The sequence below is a fragment of the Strix uralensis genome, chromosome 11, assembly GCF_047716275.1.
Source record: "Strix uralensis isolate ZFMK-TIS-50842 chromosome 11, bStrUra1, whole genome shotgun sequence".
Lineage (NCBI taxonomy): Eukaryota > Metazoa > Chordata > Aves > Strigiformes > Strigidae > Strix > Strix uralensis.
Window position 1 is genome coordinate 4,373,079 of NC_133982.1, and position 20,053 is coordinate 4,393,131.

At 59.8% G+C, this 20,053-nt stretch overlaps 1 protein-coding gene across 2 annotated transcripts; it reads left to right on the forward strand.

The window, feature by feature from the left end:
* The first annotated feature begins 7,618 nt into the window (after nucleotides 1-7,618).
* CSK (C-terminal Src kinase) lies at nucleotides 7,619-18,904 on the forward strand. Of its 2 annotated transcripts, none has more exons than XM_074880636.1 (13): nucleotides 7,619-7,737; nucleotides 13,497-13,574; nucleotides 13,957-14,070; nucleotides 14,700-14,812; nucleotides 15,496-15,715; nucleotides 16,191-16,284; nucleotides 16,363-16,428; nucleotides 16,569-16,668; nucleotides 16,818-16,908; nucleotides 17,163-17,236; nucleotides 17,351-17,546; nucleotides 17,770-17,856; nucleotides 17,982-18,904. In XM_074880636.1, exons 2-13 carry the CDS (start codon nucleotides 13,560-13,562, stop codon nucleotides 18,162-18,164), a joined length of 1,353 nt encoding a protein of 450 aa, XP_074736737.1. In that variant the 5' UTR covers nucleotides 7,619-7,737; nucleotides 13,497-13,559; the 3' UTR covers nucleotides 18,165-18,904. The 2 variants fall into 2 exon arrangements, with proteins under 2 accessions (XP_074736737.1, XP_074736738.1); XM_074880637.1 differs by lacking the exon at nucleotides 7,619-7,737 and adding an exon at nucleotides 13,208-13,245.
* Nucleotides 18,905-20,053: the final 1,149 nt, after the last annotated feature.

A 20,053-nucleotide genomic window follows, 5' to 3' on the forward strand; every position in this document is an offset into this window, starting at 1 on the left:
AGAAAGGGTGAGGACTGGGAGCTCCAGACCATGGTTTGAGCTGCAGGCTATCAGAGATCTTGGATGAAAAGTGCATGGTTTGGGGCAAGCTATGAGGTCCATCAGCCAAATAACATCTCTGCTACTTATGACAAGGGCCACAGGACAAGGCAATAGAGTCAAGAACCACCTGTCCACGAGGGACATCCCAAAGCTGGCATTCATCTACTGCAAGGGAAGGTGGGATCATCCTGGATGTGGATCTGGGTCTCTCAGTGCCTAACATGGTGATTCAAGAGAGCACTGGGACCGCCAGGGACTCAGCAGCAGCATGTCACGCCGTGGGGTGGAGAGGCTCTCGTGGACTTGGCCCCGTGACTCCAGCTGCAGTGGGAACACGCGATGCTGATGCTGGTGTAGGACCAGAGGCCCCGTTTGCTGGAGCCATTGCGTGACTCTCTTGCCCTGAAGGCTGGCTGTGTTTGCTGATAAGGCCCGCAATAAGCAAGTGCAGATATAAAGAAAGAACAGTGGGAATTTTTTTTTCTCCTTTGGAGATGAGTGTTTTATTGCCCCGGGGCAGATAAGCAGATTAATATTAACATTACTGAGGTGAAACAGCCACTTGCTGGTGGAAGGTCTCCCCGAGATACATTTATCAAGGGCTGATTGCCTCCCTTGGGGACACTGCTGCCAGTCTGCATCGGGTACAGCCTGGAGACCAGAGACCTGGGAGAAAAAGTCATCCCAGTGTCAGGATGGAGAAGGGGAAGGGAAAAGGCTCAAGGGGAGAGAAATAGCCAGGTGGTTATCCTTTCCTACGCAGCCCTTCTCTTCATGGTGTTGGAGGCGAAATGCTCCACTTATAAAGCCCCATCTTCATTTGGCATCTCTCCCTCCCCTTGATGCCAATGGAGACATCCCATGCAGCTGTGGGATGCCTTTCCAGGCAGCTTGCACAGGCAGAAGGACCCTCTGAGACCTTGCTCTGATGTCCCTGCACTCACACATCTGCTTGGGCATTCTGGTCCGCCCAACAGCCTGGTGACCCCAGGTGAGGTCCCAGTTTTCTTGCTGGGGATGCTGCAGACAGTGTCCCTTCAGTCCCAGCCACCCCAACCCCCAGGCCAGGCATCCTGCCCCCGCTCCTGGACAATACAGTTGGAAGATCAAAGCTGAGCAGGCTCCTTCACCAGATGTTTTCCCTGCTGGGTGTCTTGGCAGCCCCCAGCATGCAGGGAGGAGAGCAGTGAGCACGGGCTGAGCAGCAAATGAGGTGCCCCAGCTCAGCACTGCTCTTTGCTCTGAAGCAGAGCTGCACCCCTAAATCCCCCCACCCAGAGGCCCTCTGCGAGGAAGGGACAGGGGCACCCTGCTCCCTTCGGGGGTGTAGGATCTCAGCTCTTCACCACCTCCTCTTCCCCGTTTCCTCTTGATAAACAAATCCATTGACCCTTGTCATGAAAGCCCCGATTGCTCACAGTAGGTAAGGGACTCCAGCTCCCCTATCTTTGCTTCCCCCTAATGATCTTCCTCAATTAAGCCCTCCAATTACTCCCCAGGTAGCCTGCAAGTGCCGTGATTTTCTTACTGGAACCGGGCGGTGATAAGTCAGGGGAGCTTTTATCACTCCATGGCCAATTGCTTTTATTGTCGGTTTTAAAATGAGTCAGCAGACCAGCCATGGCAGCTGGGCTCCAGCTCCTCTTCCAAAGGCAGGACACTCCCAGCTCCCTCATTCCTGCAGGGAAAGGTCCAGGTAGCCACACACCTTCTCCCTGGAGCTGACACCTGCCTGGTGCCAGCATTCAAGGTGGTGGCATTTCCTCGCCAGGAAAACCCGTACCTAGCCCTGAAACGGGATAGAGGAACCACTTGTGGCTCTTCCTCCCAGATGGAAGGAAGAGGGCAGCTGCTCCAACACTTAATGACCCTCCTCATTAAAAACACATCTTGTATTTCCAACTTCTTTCCTTTGTCTGTTTATTTATTCTCCAGTGAGATCTGTTATGAGGGATCATCTCCCCGTGGGGATTGACTCTTGGATGTCTCCCTTTTACTGCTTGTCCCCAACACTGGTGACAGTCCCTTGACATAAAAAATATAATCCCTTGATGGCCTAGAGCTTAAAATAAAGCTCTGAATTGCACCTTAAACTCTATTTCTGAGCCATGCATGCTTTCTTTCTGCCAGTGGTTTTGGGGACACCTCCCTCTGAGCTGGTGGCAGCTGATCCTCTAAGCTTGGTAGGCTTTGCCCTGGCATCCAGCTTGCCCCACTGCACCAGCAGGCCTCGGGAACTCCTTTCCATGGAGAAGGAAACCCTCAAACACCATCTTTCTCTTTGTAGCTCCACTCCTGGGCCAGAGTCAGGCTTTGCCATGCCTCAAACCCCAGGAGCAGCCATTTTGCAGCAGGGATAATGACTGGTTGATGCCTTTTGGAGGAGAAAATCTCTGCTCACCCTCCAGGACTGAGTAGCTTCTGGGGTGCTGGAGCTGGTGGGACCTTCCCCCGGTGAAGTTTCCTTCTGCAGTGGGTTGGAGAAGATGCTAGCCCTCTGCTCAACCTAGGCTGGACGTGTGGATGGAGGAGAACTTGAACCAACAGAGCAAGACACATTGAACCTGGTTCATGGCTCTGCCCCTATGCTGAGGGCTCCCAAATCAGTAAGAACCCTTCTTCCTCCTCCCACCCCTCCCTTCCCTCTTCCCTCTGAAGTGTTTGGGCTGATTGATTGCCCCGTGTCATTAGAGGTACAAGGTACCTGTTAATCAAAGAACATGAAAGAGGGTAAGGATGGAATTTGTCCCCAGGCTAAGAAGGGAACAACAGAGATGCAGAGATAACCGCTCCCTGCACGCAAAGTGCTGCTGGAGAAGAACTCCAGGTTCCTGGGGATGGCCTCAAACCTGGCTGTCCCCCCACCCTGGCATGGTCACAGGCATGATTTTCCATTGGGGGGAAGGAAAAGACAGGAGAGATGGGGAGCAGCCCCAGAGATACATCCCCACGGACCCAGGAGCCACCAGGTCCTGCCACCACACTGTCGGTGTGAGCCAAAAGCCTCTGGGATTGTGGATGCTCCCCAAACCCAGCGTCAGCAGCAGGATGTGGGCTGGACAGCTGGGATGCCTTCAGGGCTGGCAGTCACCTGTATGTCCCCAAAGCTGGCGCTGTGTCTGCTGGTGGCAGGGTAGCAGCGGCTACTGCAGAGCAAGGGTAGATCTGGGGGGCTCATTCAGGGGGATGGGCTCTCATGACCCCCAGTAGACCCCCCCGCTAACTGGTCCCATAATAAGGGGTCCCAGTTGGTCACTCCGCTCTCATGCCTCTAAAATCAGCTCCCTGGACCCCATCAGGGTGGGTAAAGCCGGGCTGGTCCCCTCCCCAGGGGGGCACACAGGCAGAGTGGGGGGTCCAGCCTGATCCCACACTGGAGGTGAAAAGCCACCACCGAGAGGCAGTGTCCCCAGCCTGCTCCCCTTCTGCTTTAATTAAAACCATCCTGGAAATGAGGGCTCCCCAGGAGAGCCTTTGAAATGAGGCTGCTCTCTGCAACCGAGGGTTTTTGGGGCCAGCACAGGAGGGAGAAGCCCCCCGAGAGCCAGGGCCGACTGCCAGCGCTGGGGGGTGGGGACAGGATCCTAATTCACTTTGGTGCTTCCGAGGCGGTTTTGTTTCTTCTCGCTGGGGTTTGGGACATGAACGCCCTCCCGTGGCATCTGTCACACCAGCTCCACGAGTGCCTTCTGCTGCTGAGCACGGACGGACGAGGGGTTCTACCCCTGCTCGGAGTTTTCTAGGGAAGACACATTTGGGAAGGGGGATCTTTAGGGTACTGACCCCCCTTGCAGAGCATCCCACACCCCCCATCATCCCTGTAGCTCTGGGAGTCGCCAAACCAGCCAAACCTGGTTCCCTTCGGGGTTTTTGCAGCTCGAAGGTGAATTCTCCAGGGTCAAATGAGCTGGGAGCTCTCATGCCAGCTTTCCTCCAATGTTTCCAGCCTGCAGATTCTCTGCTGTCTCATACGTCCAAGGCAGCAACCCTCCCCTTTCCCTGCCCACCACTTCTCATCCAGCCTGCGCTGCCCGGGTCCCTCGGAGGCACCAAACCTGCTGCCCAACAGGGACTAAACCAGCCAGAGGATGTAGAGAAGAGGCAGATCGACAGGGCGGGGGGTTGCCCACGCTTTGCTCCCTTAAGCAAAGGAATATCACCCACTCGGGATTTTATTCTCAGCTCCTCCTTTGTTGCTTTTTTTTTTTTTTTTCCCTTTATTTTCCCTTTTCCTGCCGATTCCCACCAGCTGAAGGGCCCCCTCTCCTGGTGCGAGGCAAGGAGATGGCTGCCCACGCATCATCCCGGCCGGCCAAATCCATCCTTCCCCGCCCTCCAGCCAGGGCATCACCCACCCACAAGCCAAGACCCTTCCCCAGGAGAAATCCCAGCCAGGACATTGCAGTGAGGAATCCCCTCCGGGTCTCCTGCATGGCCCAGCCTTGTCCACCATCACCTGCGTCACCCTTCCTGCTGTCCCTGCGGGTGCTGGTTGTCCCCAAGACCGGCTGCCTCAGGGATGGAACTTTGGAGGGGAGGAAAAAAAACCTTAACAGCAGCTCATTGGGTTATTTCCCTCTTCCTAGGTCTGATGGATTGAGAAAACCTGAGATCAGGCACAATTGCCCACCAGGCTGGGTTCATGCCTGGTCTCTTCATCCAAGGGCTGAGACCCACCAGCTCTGTGCTGCTCCCCAGCCCCAGGGAGAGGGGACGCCCAGATCCAGGGGCCCTGTGAGGAAGGATATTTCTGGACTTCTAGTTACTGTCACACAGAAAATTCGCTTGAAATTCCCACCCGCTGATGGAAACAGCTGGAGGGAAGAACCTGAGACTCATCCGCTTTCTCCTCAGTCTCTGGTCCCCGTGGCTGTGTCACCCCTGGGTGCAGTCCACCCGGGTGGGGGTCTGCGCAGCAGTGGGGGGGACAGCCAGCGGGGCTGGCCATCCCAGCGGGTGACATCTGGCAGGGAGAGGGCAGGCAGGAGCTCAGGCAGGCCCCGAGCTGCAGGCAGCCCGATGGGCTGCGTCTTTTACCCCGAGAAGAGAGCGGTGATGCTGGGTTGGTACGTGCCGGGTGTGCAACCGGGCGTTGGCATGTGCACACCCACACCATGCACACGTGCTTGCACGCTCGTCTGTGCTCGTGAGCGTGCACCGGTGTGTCGGTGCGTGTGCAAGCCCGGGGGGGTGCGCCGATGTGAGCGTGGCTGGCTTCGGGGTTGCATCTGTGGGTGCATTTCTGGTGCAAACAGATGCATGAGCTGGTTTCATTTCCTCCCAAGACTGCTCTGCTCGGGGGCTGTGCGAGGAGGAGCCCGCTCCCCACCCTCCGATGCCGCGTGAACCCGCCCAGCCCTTGGGGCTGTGAAGGCCCGGGGGTGCCTGAATCCAGCAGCAAATCCCAGGCTCTTTCCCACACACTGTAGGAGGAAGGATGTGCTCCCTAAAAACAAGCCGGGCTTTGCAACCTGCTCCCTGCGCCACTGGGATCTCCCTGGCTCTGTCCCCTGACATTCCCCACCTCCTGTGGTCCCCTTGTCCCCTTCACAGACATCTTACCGGTCCCCTCATCCCAGGGAGAGCATCCTCCCTTCCCAGCCACGCAGGGCCAGGTCTCAGGGCTTGTTTTTTGAGCCCCTGTCCCAGGAGAGGGCCGGGGGTGGGTGGGAAGGGTTCCTGCCCCCTCACCCCCCAACACGCTTGGGGGTATCACGCTCAATGCAGGGAAGTTGGCCGCAATCTCCTCCCATGCAATGACATTCTTCAGAGCCTCCCCGGGCCAGCGGAGCCGCTGGCATTGTCCCCCGTGGCTGGGCTGGGTTTTGGTCACCCATGCCTCGGTGGGGGGATCCCGAAGCACGGGGAGAAGCGAGGGCTAAGCAGAAAGTGTAGGGAGGCCGGTGCCCGGGCTTCCTGCTTTGCTGTACACGAGCAGGAAGTGACAACCACCTCGGTGTCGGCGAGGCACCATCGCGCTTCGGCGTTCCGGCGGCCCGTGGCCAGCGTGGCCCGTGGCCAGTTTGGCCTCTCGGCAGAAAGCAGGGGGTTCTCCGGTCCTGCCAGACCCGCTGCCTGGGCAACGCTGCCCTGCCCCAGCCCCCATGAGCCCGCGCCCCTCCGCGGGGGGATGGATGCGCTGGGGATCCAGCCGATCCCTGCCCACCCCAAGGGACCAGCATGGTGGCGGGTGGGGAGATGCGCTGGGCTGTCTCCTCTCTCCCACCCCTCTTTCCATCCCGTTCGCTTGCTGGAACAGACCCCAACACCGAAGGGGGCCCGGCTGTCCCCCCCCTGCCACCCTGCTGCCTCCCACTGACACCGAGACACCGCGGCCAGCCGGGGAGCGACAGAGACGGCGGGGAGGTGCCCGACCCAGGGCTGTCCCCGCTCCCGGGCCACCTTGCTGCAGCTGGACCCCCCCGCCCTCACCCCATCACCACCATCATCATCATCAGTATGCGTATTAATATTGTTCTTGATATCGTATTATAGGAGCATAGAATGGGTTGGGTTGGAAGGGACCTTGAAGGCCATCTAGATGTTAGGTTTGGTCAGGTTATGTTGTATTACATAACGCTATATTTTATTTTATTATATTACGTAATGTTATGTTGTATTATATTATGTTACGTTATATTATGTTCTATTATATTGTTACATATTATATGGTTATTTTAATATCTTGTTATTTGAGCATTTTATGATTATTTATCGTTGCTTTAGTAGTAGTATTTTAGTATTATTTTACTATTATTTCAGTACTATTTTGCACCCATGCGAGCACCCACCGAGCAGGCACCCCCGGCCCATGCAGGAGCCCCGGGGGACGGCACGGGGCCGGGGCTGCGGGCGGGCAGCATGGCTCGGAGTGGGGCCGGTGGGGGTCCCGGTGGGGGTCCCGGTCCCAGTGCAGGTCCTGGTGCCGGTGTGGGTCCCAGTGCGGGTCCCGGTTGTGGGTTTCAGTGCGGGTCCCAGTGCGGGTCCCGGTTGTGCGTCCTGGTGCGGTCCCAGTGCGGGTCCCGGTGCGGGTCCCGGTTGTGGGTCCCGGTGCAGGTCCCGGTTGTGGGTCCCGGTTGTGGGTCTCGGTGCGGGTGCCGGTCCCGGTTGCGGGTCCCGGTTGTGGGTCCCGGTGCGGGTCCCGGTGCGGGTCCCGGTGCGGGTGCCGGTCCCGGTTGCGGGTCCCGGTTGCGGGTCCCGGTGCGGGTCCCGGTGCGGGTCCCGGTGCGGTGGCGGCGGCGGTGCCCGGCAGGTGGCGGCCCCGCGCCGTGCCCCGCCGTGCCCCGCCGTGCCGTGCCGTGCCGTGCGGTGCCGTGCCGGGCCGGGCCGTGCCGGCGCAGGCGCGCTGCTCGGGGCGCTCCGATTCCGGGCGCCGCTTCCTTCCAGCAGGCCCCGCCGCCCCGGGCGGACCCCGCGCCCCTCGCCCGGCCCCAGGTGGGCGGCGGACGCGCCGCTCCCCCCCCTCGCACCCCACCCCCCCACCCCCCTCCCGGCCCCGCCGCACCCGCTCCCCGCCGCACCGGGCTCGGCCCCGCCGGGCGGCGGCGGCGGCGGCGGCGGCCGCTCCGGCGGCTCCGGCTTCCTCCGCCCCTTCCGCCCCCCCGCGCCCCCCCGCCGGCCCAGCCGAGCCCGGAGGCCCCCGGCAGCGCCGCATGGAGCAGCCGGCGGCGGGCTGAGCCCCCTGCCCGGAGGGAGGTGAGTGCCGCTCCCCGCGCCGCGCCGCCCCGGGGACCCCCGCTGCCCGGGGGGGGTGGGGGGGGTGGCGGGGAGACATCGGGGGGTGCTCGCCCACCCCCACGCCGCATCCCCCCGTGTTTGGGGGCAGCGCCCCCGCCGCGGGGAGCGGGGGGGGCGGAGCGGGGCCGGGGGCCGGGAGCGCGGCGGCCGCGGAGCCCAGACAATGGGGCCTGCGGGGCGGGCCGGGGGAGGCGGGGGGGTGCGGGGGGGGGATGCGCGGGGTACAGCCGCCTCCGTGCCGCTTGACCTGGTGGGTGACCCCATCACAGGCCGCTCGGCGACTGTCCCCAGGGTCCCCATCACCCCCCAGCCGGGGGGCCGCATCCTTCCAGCTCCGGCGATGGAGAGCGCCAGGGACCCCGGCAGCATCCCCTTCTCCTGGGGGGGCTGTCGCCTCCCCCCCAAACCCACTACCCGGCCGGGGGGCTGCCACCTCTTCCTCCCACTCCATCCCCTTCCCATACAAAGGCCGGGGCCGGTTTTGGTACCGTGAGGCCGAGCCCCGAGCTGCTGGCGGGGTTTTTGAGAGCAGTTGGGGCGGAAGGAGGGAGCGCGGTCTGGGCGTCAAAAGGGGCTGGCAGCAAATAATTTTTTTTTTTTTTTGGTCAATAAGGCAGTGACGGGTTATTTATAGCTGCGGCTGTTGCTTGTAGGTTTATCGAGAGCAAAAGGGGCTGTGCCATCGTGCGGAAAAAAAAGTAAAAATAATTAAAACCGAAGGTGCGAGGGCCAGGGAGCAGGAGGAGGGGGACGGCTGCCGCCTTCTCAGGACAGAGGGGATCCCGCCCCCCACACTGCCACAGGGTTTGTTCCCACCAGACCCACGCAGGAGCCCACCCTGGCAAGGCGGAGCGTGGCCAGAGAGGTCCGTGGAAGTGTGGCAGAGGGATGCAGGAGCATCCCTGGGGGTCTCCATCCTCCCGTTCCTCTTTGAGCCCTGGCGGGATGGTAGTGATGAAGCAAAGCCTCACGATGGGGAGCGACACTGGGATAAGCCCCCCGGGATGCTGTCCGTGTGAACCCAGGGAGTTTTGGGGTGCACTCTGCCGTGCGACCACTGCCTCCCCCCGCTGTCTTTTCGGTTTTGGGTGGGTGTTTGCAAAAAAACCTTTCAGCCGCATCCTGGCGTGCCCCAAGCCCACGCCGGGGCAGCTGCTCCTCTCTGCGCCATGTGCCCGTCCCTGGGGACGCCCTGACACCCTCTGGGACCTCCTGGGAGGGAGATGCCAGGGCGATTTGTGGGGTAACGAGGGCGGAAAATCGCCCTGATGAGGTTTTTTGTAGGAAAGAGGAGGACCAGGAAAACCCCTCCACGATGGGGACGCCAGGAGCAGCATCTCTCCGGGCCTCCACCTGCCTCCAACTATCCCCCAGGCACCTTCCGCGGTCTGAACAGCAGCATCTTCTCTTTTTCTTTTTAAAAGAAGAAAAGCGCCCCCCCCCCCAAAAAAAAAAAGGAAGACTCCCCCTTTTCCCCTGTGGGGCACCCACTCGAGGCTGGGTTGGGGGAGCAGCAGCGAAACCCTCCCTGCAAACGCAGCCAGCTCGCTGATGAGATAAAGGAGGAACGTTTTTCTTTCGATTATAGTAATCGTAGGTGTTACTTGTAATAACAGGAGATAAGATCTTTTGGAGAGAGTGAGGATGTTGTCTGGTTTTGGGTTGGTTTTTTTTTTGAAGTTTAAAGAAACTCGGGTTGTTGAGCGTTGGGAGATGTTTCGGTGAGGGTGAGATGGATGAGTGGAGCGGGGTGGATGCGGATGGCGCCCACGTGCCTATTTCTGACGGGAATGAAGCTTTCCTACCATCTACAACTAAACTTTTATTTAAAATAGAGTTGTCCTTAGCTGGTCCTGGGCAGGGTCTGCTCCCTGTTTCCCTCTGGCTAACTGGGTTTGAAATGGAAATGTAGCATCTTTCCCCCAACCCATCTCATGGTGCTGGTGCTCTTCCGGTGGGGTTTGGTCTGGGGGTCCCAAATTACCCCCAGGTGCTGGTCCCAGCCCGCCTGCAGGTTTGGCACAGCACGATTTTGACTGGTGATTAACAAGAGGAAAGATTTCCCCAGCTCGTTTCCCCGGTGCCCTTTGGATTATCAGGGTGGCAAAGGTATTCACTGTGCCTGCCGTGCCTGCCTTCCCGGGCTCTTGGCTGTCAAGCTGGGCTTCCCGGAGGGAAATCCAGGAGCAGGGCTGGGAGGGAGGCAGTGGGGACGAGCACGAACCTCGGCCCTTCTTGGGGTGCAGTGTCGGGCTGAGGTGCCTCACTGGGGTGCCTCACTGGGGTGCCTGGGTGCAGCAGCTCAAAGGATGCTCGGGCGGAGGGTGGGGAAGAAAGGGAGGTGGTTTTCCGCAGAGAAAAAGCTGCTGGGTTCACCTGCGCACCCCGGCTGTTTCCCTGAGCCCCTCTTTGGGGATGGGGAGGTTCCAGGGGAATGAAACTCTCGCCTGGCAGGGCTGAAAATACCCAAACCTAGCACTCGGCTCTGCTGAATTGCTCAGGCTGCTCCCTGGCTATTTTTCTAAATTATTATTTCTTTTTTTCAAGCTGACTTGTGCTGCTACGCATCCTCCTTGGGGAATCACCTCTGCTTTAAGAGAGAAGCGTCAGTAGCGGTGTTTTCCCAGAGCTTGCCGGCGGGGAGGGCAGGGGATGCTGCCTTTAGGCTCTGGATCCATGCCGGAATTACTGCATCCTTCTCCCAACCCAGCATCCCATAGGGATAAGCCGGGATGGCGGAAGCGAACGCGGGCACGAGGTTGGTGCCGGCCTGGGTGACGGCGGGTGACGCGCTCGGCAGGAACCGCTGGCTGTCACATGAGGCCACCGCAGGCAGCGGTGCCTTCGGGGGGCCGGTTGGCAGCGGCCCTGGCGCTCGGTGCTCTTGGGGGTGTGTGGTTTCCTCCTCTTCGGAAAGCCTCAGCTTTGAGGCAGAAATTAGGTAACGATTTAAAAAAAAATAAAAAATAATCAGGCTGCTGCTTAAAAGTCACGCTCGGAAGGAAGAAGGTCTGCACCAAACCGTAGGAGGGGGCATTAGGGGCTCTGCAAAGGGCAGTTCCCGGTGCCGTTAACTGCCTCCCCCTGTAAAACTGATAAGCAAATTTTTTGTGCTATATTTATAACAATGCCACCGTCTGATGTCATGAACGTCCACGGTCCAGGAAGGTAAAAAAGCAGGGACTGGCTGGAGCGTGTTCCTCTTGGCGGGGTTTGCTGGGACAGTTTCCTCTTTAAAAGAGGAAAAAAAAATACTCTTTATAAAGGCTTGAAAGCCCGAAGGCAGGCTATAAATTTTGTATCCTCTCTGCATTTATAAAATATAAATGCTGGTGACACTCGTGAGCTGAAAGCCCAAACAACCGGCCTTCAGGGTTGGAAAGATCCAGCTCTCACACGGCGCGGAAGGTGTTTTTTCCAGCCTCCAAATGAGCCGTGGTGTTGGGATGGACCCTTGGGCATCCAGGTGATGCTCCCCGGAGTCCCGACCCGGTTCCGGTGGGCAAACCTCAGCCAGAATTTTCCATCTGGAGTCACATCTAGGATGAAACCTCCATCCTGCTGCTTTTTGTCCTTTCGTTATTTTAAAATAGTGACGTTGGAGTGCCCGGCTGGTGGGAAGTGCTGACTCAGCGCTTTGGGGATGAGCTGCTCCTTGAGCAACACCCAGGGCCGGCTCTTTCTCATCATCCCCACAGGGTGCCGGATGGGAGACAGGGCCGAAAACACCAGCGATGGGAAATTCCCTCCGCAGGGAAGCAGGGACACCTCTTCTTAGCTTCTTCCAGATTTTAGCCGATTCCCTCTATGGACTGATGGAGGGGTGTAGTTTATTCCCTAATTTCTTGGGCTGTGTTTCAGATTGTGGTATCCGGACCTTTTGCTGAAATTTTTGCTCCACACCAGGTGTAAATTCAGAATTTGACCAAAAATCAGCTTGCAAACAAAGAGAGTTTGAGCTGGGGCCGTTTTGGGGGGCTGCATTCCCAGCTGATGCTCTGCAGTGCAGCGTCACCCAGCACTGCCCTCCCTTGGGTCCTGGCCACCTCTGTGGCAGCGTCCACGGGCTCTTCAAGGTGGGTTTGGGTGCCATCTCGAGAGGCTTTTCTTCATGAACAGCCCCGGTGCTGGCTGGGAAGAAAACCAACCCGACGCATGGGGCCCAGACGCTGCGGTGATGGGCTTCGCTGGAAACCCCAGCGCTCAGCTTTGGGTCCCCAAACTCTGCCCTTAGGGTGAGCATCTGAGCCTCTATTTCTCCTCTCTGATACCAAAAATAAAGCGACTTGTGATGTGTCCCCGCTCTGGGGGAAGGTGAAGGAGGTGGTGGCAGTGTGACGCCTTTTCCGGAGGGGTCCAGCCATGGCTGCGGTGGAAACGGGGCCACGTTCGCACCCGCTCTCTTCCTCCCCATGGTTCTGCCCCTTATCTTCTTCCTCCTCCCGTCTCTGCTGGCCTTGCCCCTCGTTTCAGTTCCTCCTTCCCAAAATATTTTGAGCTGCTGACAGCAGGGCTGGAAGCGGTGGCCGCTGATGGCCCCGAATCGATACACTGAATTAACCTGGGTGGGTTTTGGGGTGCGCGGGCAGGGGTGCCCTGCCCGCATCCTGCGTGTCCCGCTCCGTGCCCCCAGCCCGGCGTGACCCCGGCGCCCCGGCCCAAGAAAGCCTGGTTTGATGCTGGGGCCGGTGACTTCATCTCTTCCCGGGGGTCGAAGCGGCGAGAATAAAGCCGGGTTTGTTCCCCTCCCACGCACCAGAGCAGGATGCGACCCAGCGCGGGGCCTCGGGGCGCTGCTGGGGGGGGAGCGCAGCACCCCGTGTCAGTGCATCCCCCTGGGATTTAGGAGCGGGCGGGAGCGCCTGTGTTCCAGAGTGCCGATGCGTTTTATCCTGCAGGGAATAGATTTATTTTATTTCTTTTGGATGCTGGGCCTGGGAAGCTCCCAGGGCTGGATGTTTCCACACGTGGGTCACCGGGCACCGTGGGAGAGTGGGGCTCCGGCTGCGTGGCCCCCAGTGCTGCCGGGGAGGGGACTGGGATGCTTGCCGAGGTGTGAGCATGGGACTCGGGGGAGCTGCCCCTCGCTGGCTGGACCCCCTCGCTGCCCCGTGCCTCGGTTTCCCCCCTTGGTGCTGCAGGGACCATGATCGGCCCGGAGGTGGGAGGAAGAGGCTTTGCAGGATGAGGCGGGGGGGGGATTTTGCAAAGCCAGAGGGGTTTGAAGCTTCTCCCTGCTGGTTCCCAGCTGGCCACCACGGTGCAGTAACCACCCTGGGCTGGGGAACGGGCTTCAGCTGCTGCTGGAAGTCCTCTCTGCTCCCTTCCCACCCCCAGGCATCTCCGTCCCTCTGTACCGTGCTGGTTTTTCCCTTGGATTGTTGATGCAGATGCTGCGGTGGCCACGCAGAATGTAAAACCTCTGCTCTTAAGAAGCTGTATCCATGCAAATACCTCATAATCCGGGTGAGCAGCTCCGTGCCGGACTGGTCCCTGACTGCAGGGGGGGGCTGAGCGGACCCAGAGCTCCCACTTTCACATTCATTTGGGGCCGTTTTGGAAGCAGCGCCTCAGACAGGACCCCTTCCCTTCTTGGTGGTAGAAGCGATGATCGCGTGGCCCAGGAGCCTCCTTTGTGGGGGGGCTGCTCCCTGTGCATTGTCCTTACACAGCCCTCCCCGCCGTGCCCGCTTCTCAGTTGTCCTTTCCCCCTCCAGGTCTCATGGTACCAAGTGACGTGTCCCCCCTGTGAGATTTGCGCCCCCCAACCTCCTGAGAAGATGTCAGGGATGCAGGTAAGCGCCGGGCGGGGAGGAGAGGCAGGGATGGAGCGGGCTCTCCAGCCATTCGGAGGTGGCCCCAGGGCTCAGGAGGGACATGGGGACACTTGTCCCTCTCCCCCGGTGCTCCTGCAGAAGCTCAGCACTGCAGGGACCTGCGGTTTTGTGTGTGTGTCCCCCTCTCCGTCCCCATCGCAACAGAAAAACACCGTCTGAGCTCCCCTGGCTGCCCAAAATCCCCCCAACTGCTTCTGGTTTAAGTGAATCCCGTTTGGATTTGCATCAGAGGGACAGGAGCCCCACATGCCCGCGGTGGGGGTCCCCATGGGTCGAGGGGGGCCGGGGGTGGGAGATGCGCCCAGCTGGGCTCTGACGCCCTCCCCCTCTCCCCGGCCAGGCCGTTTGGCCGTCCGGTACAGAATGTATCGCCAAGTACAACTTCCACGGTACCGCCGAGCAGGACCTGCCCTTCAGCAAAGGAGACGTCCTTACCATTGTCGCTGTCACCAAGGTAAGGCCATCGCCTCCCCACGGCCCCCCCGGCGGCTGCTGACGCCCCCGTGCCGGGATTTCCATGAGATGCCGGGAGCATCCCTGCATCCTGTGACAGGGACGCGGGGTTTGCTGTGCCGGTGGGATCCCCTGGTCCCACTGGAAGTCCCGCAGAGCCAGCAGGGCAGGAATCGGGCCACATGTTTGGTTAATTAATTCCTGGCCTCGTTAGTTAAGGTTTCTCCAAAATGTAAGCCTCTCAAGTGCCTCCCGGGAGGTGGAGGAGGGAGGGGAGAGGCTCACAGTCCGGGAGAAATGCTGTGCTTGGTGCTGGGGGAGGAAAAAAGGGGCCCGTGGGTCGGGGGCCTCCGGGATGCCCGGCAGCCTGGGGGGTGGATCGCAGTGACCCCCGTGGGGCCACCAGCATCGGGGTCTGCTGGCCTCAGCACCAACCCTGCCCTCTGCAGCTGTCCCCTGCCCACTCCATCCTGCCTGCAGCCAGGCAGGGGGTGTCGGGGTGCTTGGGGACGCAAAGGCAGCTGCCTGGGGCAGGAGGGGCAGCGCTGACACCCACGTGGGCTCCTTTGGTGGGTCACTGCCCTCTCCAGGGGCCACAGGCTCATCGTGACGTCTCTGCTGTCCCCGCAGGATCCCAATTGGTACAAGGCGAAGAACAAGGTTGGCCGGGAGGGCATCATCCCTGCTAACTACGTGCAGAAGCGGGAAGGAGTGAAAGCTGGGATCAAGCTCAGCCTCATGCCGTGAGTATCCACTGGGGACTCTGCCGAGGCGAATCTGGGGGGAGCTGGCTTGGTCTGGAGCACCCCCTCTGTGTCAGACCAAGGACCCCATTGACTCCGTGTCCCAACAGAAGCAGCATCACCCGCGGGGCTTAGCGAGGTTGAAGGGCGGAAGGGGCAGGGGCTTTCCCAGCGGCGTTGATTTGGGACCTGCTGCCTCTGGGGAAGGCTCTGAGCACCTTTAGAGCTGCCTGCGGAGCTGGGAAGGTGATGGGTGGTTGGATCGCATTTCAGAATGGGTCTTTTACCCAAAGTTGTGGTTGTAAAGGCTGCTGGGAGAAAGGAGGGGGGTTGCAATGGGGTCTGTACAGGAGATAGGCAGGCAGACAAGACGGATGGATAGATGGTTTTGATGTCCCTGCTGCATCCCAGAGCCACCAGTGACCCCCAGTCTAGAGGAGCCGGGGCTGCCATGGGGAGGAAGCCCCCAAGGGTGTGTGGAGGGGCTGAGTCCTGGGCTGGGGAGCAGGAGCAGGAAGGAGCTGTGTTGTGGGGTGGATGCCGGCAGCAAGGAGCAGACAAGCTGGCCCCGTGCAGGCAGGGCTGAAGGCTGCTCCACATCCCCATCCCCCCCACACACAGCCCCACGGGGGTCCGGCCAGCACATCCTCGGTCCTTGACCTGCCCTATGTGCCCCGTTGCAGGTGGTTTCACGGGAAGATCACGCGGGAGCAGGCAGAGCGGCTGCTGTACCCACCCGAGACAGGGCTTTTCCTGGTGCGGGAGAGCACCAACTACCCCGGGGACTACACCCTGTGCGTCAGCTGCGAGGGGAAGGTGGAGCACTACCGCATCATCTACTCCTCCAGCAAGCTGAGCATCGACGAGGAGGTCTACTTCGAAAATCTCATGCAGCTGGTGGAGGTGAGGTCTCACCTGCCAACGGGAGCTGCTACCGCTCCTGTCCCCCTCAGCCAGCCCTGGGGACCATAGGTGTGAGCTTGGGGATGCACGCATATGGGTCAGAGCTTGTGGGGCTGCAGGTGTGGAGCCCAGGAGATGGTGGGACCTTCTCTGCTGAACCCAGGGGTTGGGGCTGCTGGGGACAGACCCCTGGGGCAATGGGGGGGGGGCGGGGGCGGGCAGAGGCAGGGCTAGATGGACAGGGCAGGATGCGCAGGGGACAGAGGGACCAGGCGGAGGGACAGGGATGCCCCCCCACCGTGAGCCCCCACCGGGCCCATCCGTGGCCTCGTGCTGCCACCTGGTGGGATCCCCGAGCCCCGCATCGCCTTGGCGGGGACCCCCCACCCCAGGGTGTCATCCACACCGCTGCCTGTCCGTCGTGGCTGTGGTGGCCCGGTGACAGGTCTGCGTCTCACCCCCCGTTTCCCCCCAGCATTACACCACGGACGCGGACGGGCTCTGCACCCGCCTCATCAAACCCAAGGTGATGGAGGGGACAGTGGCAGCACAGGACGAGTTCTCCCGCAGTGAGTGACCGTGTCCCTTCCCTGGCTCCTGGGAACCCCCCCCCAGCACCCCCTCACTCTCCCTTCTCCCCCGCGCAGGCGGCTGGGCCCTCAACATGAAGGACCTCAAGTTGCTGCAGATCATCGGCAAAGGGGAATTCGGAGGTGAGCCCTGCGTCCCCCACACTGTGGTGGCCCTAAGGGTAGGGGGGGCTCCTCTGCCACCCCCCCCAGGGTGATGGTGGGGCCGCAGGAGGCCGGGATGCTTCCCAGTGCCTCCCGTGCCCGTTTCTCCTGGCTCGCAGATGTGATGCTGGGGGATTACCGGGGGAACAAAGTCGCCGTGAAGTGCATTAAAAACGATGCCACAGCGCAAGCCTTTCTGGCAGAGGCATCCGTGATGACGTGAGTGTTACCAGAGATGGGGACAATGCAAGGGAGGGGGCACCTCTGTCCGTACAAGCAGAGGCGGGTGGTCCCCAATGCCCTGCAGGGACCGTGGGAGCCCCCCCTTCTCCCCAAAACCCTGCCCTGAGCCCTCCCGCACCGCGCAGGCAGCTCCGACACAGCAACTTGGTGCAGCTCCTGGGGGTGATCGTGGAGGAGAAGAGTGGCCTTTACATCGTCACTGAGTACATGGCCAAGGTGAGACCCTCACCCCGGGCACCTGCCCCCTTCGCCCTCCTCACCAGTACCCCCCAGGGTCCCAGGGCTTCACCCTGGCAGACCCAGCTGGGTTGTCCCAGCTTGGGTGACATCTCCCTGGGGCCACCATGGTGTTTGGGGGTGGCATCGCTGGCTCTGAGGGAGCGACGTCGTCCCTGGGTCATGCCCCGCGTGGGAGGGGGCAGCGGGTGGGATGCTGACCCTGGTGGCACCGTCTCTCTCCATCCCTCCAGGGCAGCCTAGTAGACTACCTGCGGTCGCGCGGGCGGTCGGTCCTCGGTGCAGACTGCCTGCTGAAATTCTCCTTGTAAGTACGGCAGCGAGAGGCACCAAGGGTTGGCCATGCCCACCGCCCTGACCTGCCCCCACCGGCGTTTTGGGGCCACCTGGCTAACCCCTGTCTCCCTCCCACCCCAACCAGAGATGTCTGTGAAGCCATGGAGTACCTGGAAGCCAACAACTTTGTCCACCGGGACCTGGCGGCGAGGAACGTCCTGGTCTCGGAGGACAACATCGCGAAGGTCAGTGATTTCGGGCTGACCAAGGAAGCCTCCTCCACGCAGGACACGGGGAAGCTGCCGGTGAAGTGGACGGCACCAGAAGCACTTAGAGAAAAGGTGGGTGACAAGAGAGGAGGGTCCTGGGCTGTGGGGACGTGGTGGAGGCTGGAAGAAGGGGGCACATCCTGGGCTGCCCTAAATTTTTCATGCAGAGCTGGTGCTTGAGCCCTAGTTCCTGCTGTCTGACCCCCCAAAAAGGCTGCCCTGAGGGTGGGGAAGATCTGCTGCCCCCCCATCCCTGCCTGAGCCCGCTCACAGGGCTTCTGTCCCCTCTCTCCAGAAATTCTCCACCAAGTCGGATGTGTGGAGCTTCGGGATCCTCCTCTGGGAAATCTACTCCTTCGGGCGAGTGCCTTATCCGAGAATCGTAAGTGAGGACCACCCCCCTCCCCTCAGGGCTGGTTTGGGGGGGCAGGGGGGGGGCTGAACCTCTGTTTGTTGGGGGAAACCCACACACACCCCCATCCTGAAACCCCTCCCCTGTACCCCCAGCCCCTGAAGGACGTGGTACCCCGCGTGGAGAAGGGCTATAAGATGGATGCTCCCGACGGTTGCCCCGCCGTCGTCTACGAGGTGATGAAGAAGTGCTGGACCCTGGACCCCGGCCACCGGCCGTCCTTCCACCAGCTCCGCGAACAGCTAGTGCATATCAAAGAGAAGGAGCTCTACCTGTGAGGGGGGGGCTCGCCCACCCCAGCAGCCGGAGGGGACCCACGCTGGGGGGGGACAGGGTGTGGGCAGCCCCCCTGCCCGGCCCCCGCACCGGGAGCGGCCGGGAGGGAGCCCTGGGGGTGTTTCTCCCCCACCCCCCAATTCTCCTGGTTGCTTCCAAACTTCCAAATCAGTCTTTTTTTTTTTTTTTTTTTTTTCAGGTTTTGGGGTTTTTTTTGGTCTCCCAGGCTATTTTGGTTTTTTTTGGATTTTTGGGTGGTGTTTTTTTTTTTTTGTTTTCTCAGTTTTGGGGTTTATTTTGTTGGGTTTTTTTGTTGTTTTTTATTATTTCAAGCAGGACCCAGCTAAGCGCTGGGCATTTTACTAAAGTACGAATCTTATTTTTTAATGTAAGTAAAAGAAAAAAAAAAAAAAGAAAAAAAAGAGAGAGAAGAAGGTTAATAAAAGAAGAATAATAATAAAATAAATAAGCCAATGAAACGGACACACGAAAAGGAAACCCCAACGACAGAAGTGATGGTTAAAGGGGAGACGCTGGACTCGCTGCCCAGTCGGGAGAGTGCGGCCGCGTCCCCACAAGACGCTTTTTTTTGGGTTGTTTTGCTTTAAACTCGTTGCAATGTTTGCATGCTGTCTCCAGAGGCCTTTTTTTCCAGTCCTGTCCAGTGCTTTATTCTCATGTAATGCTACCGACTGTGAGATTAAAACTGTAATAAAAAAAACCATTCCATACGGACGCGGCACATCCCGCCTCACCGCCCCTCTGTCTCTGCTCCCATGGGATGCAGCCCTGGGGGGGACACAGCACCCTCGGATCCCTGGCAGGGTACAAGGTGGGGACAGTCCCCCCAGTTCTGCTTGGGGTCCCCATGTAGCTGGGATGAGCATCACTTGGGCATCACTTGGCTCCATCCTGCCCGTAAGAACTGGTGAGGTTGTGACAGTGATGAAGCTGCCAAGTGATGGCAAAGCTTCCCTTTAAGTCAGGATTTATCTTCCACCCTTGAAGATGCTTGGACTAGGCAGGGGAAGGTCTAGGGGCTGAGCTGTGGACCTTGTCCCTTGCCCTGCTTGACTCAACCAAGGGGCTAAAGACAGGACCCCCCATGTCCTGGACCCCCAACCCCAAAGCAGGTGTCCCCACAGGGTCCCTGCTCTGTTGAAGAGTGTTGGGTGGAGATGATGTCTAGCACACGGGGCTCAGCAGGTTTAAAATAGTTCCCTTCATCCATGGAGAATTATTCAGCGTTAAATGATGAGCAGGGCATCGGCTTTACCGGCTGCCTGGTTTGCAAGCTGGAGTTGGGAGCTTCGGGTCTATTTTGGGCCAGGATTGGGACCGAGACTCCTCTTGGGGGGGGTCGAAGGAAAAAGTGGGGGGCTCTGGGACAGAGCAGGCACAGCTCAGCTCTGGGTGGGTTGGAGGATGGAGTGACACAGCCTTCAAGAGCCCTTCGGTGCAGAGGGGAGGTGGCAGTAGCTACAGAAGTTGAATGCTCCAACCCCCTTCCCCTGAGACCTCAGGGTGGCCGATGGCCGGAGGGGACAGGACAGGGATATGATGGGGCTTGATCCACCATAGGATTTCGTTTCCCCTGGACTAACCCCTCCTTCTCTTGTCCACATCCCCCTCCCCATTCCTCCTAGTGCTCCGGCAGGCCCCAGCCATGTAAGCAGCTTTACTTTTCGGGCTTATGAAGATTAAAGTCATTTACAGGCAAAGCCTGCAAGAAACATGGCTTTTGAAATGGCAAAAAATACGCAGCACCTTCATATGATGGTAGACATCAGTGAGCAGGGAGGAGGTTTGGTCCAGCTCCGCATCACATCCCATCTGGTCCCCTTGCCCTGGGTTACCGCTGGCTGGCAGACCCCTGCCAGCCATCAAAAAA

What these genes read in the sequence shown, in the direction of transcription:
- CSK (XM_074880636.1), top strand. An exon ending in ATCTCATGCAGCTGGTGGAG is followed by an intron (nt 15,716 to 16,190) that starts GTGAGGTCTCAC and finishes GTTTCCCCCCAG; the next exon opens with CATTACACCACGGACGCGGA. An exon ending in GAGTGCCTTATCCGAGAATC is followed by an intron (nt 17,857 to 17,981) that starts GTAAGTGAGGAC and finishes CTGTACCCCCAG; the next exon opens with CCCCTGAAGGACGTGGTACC.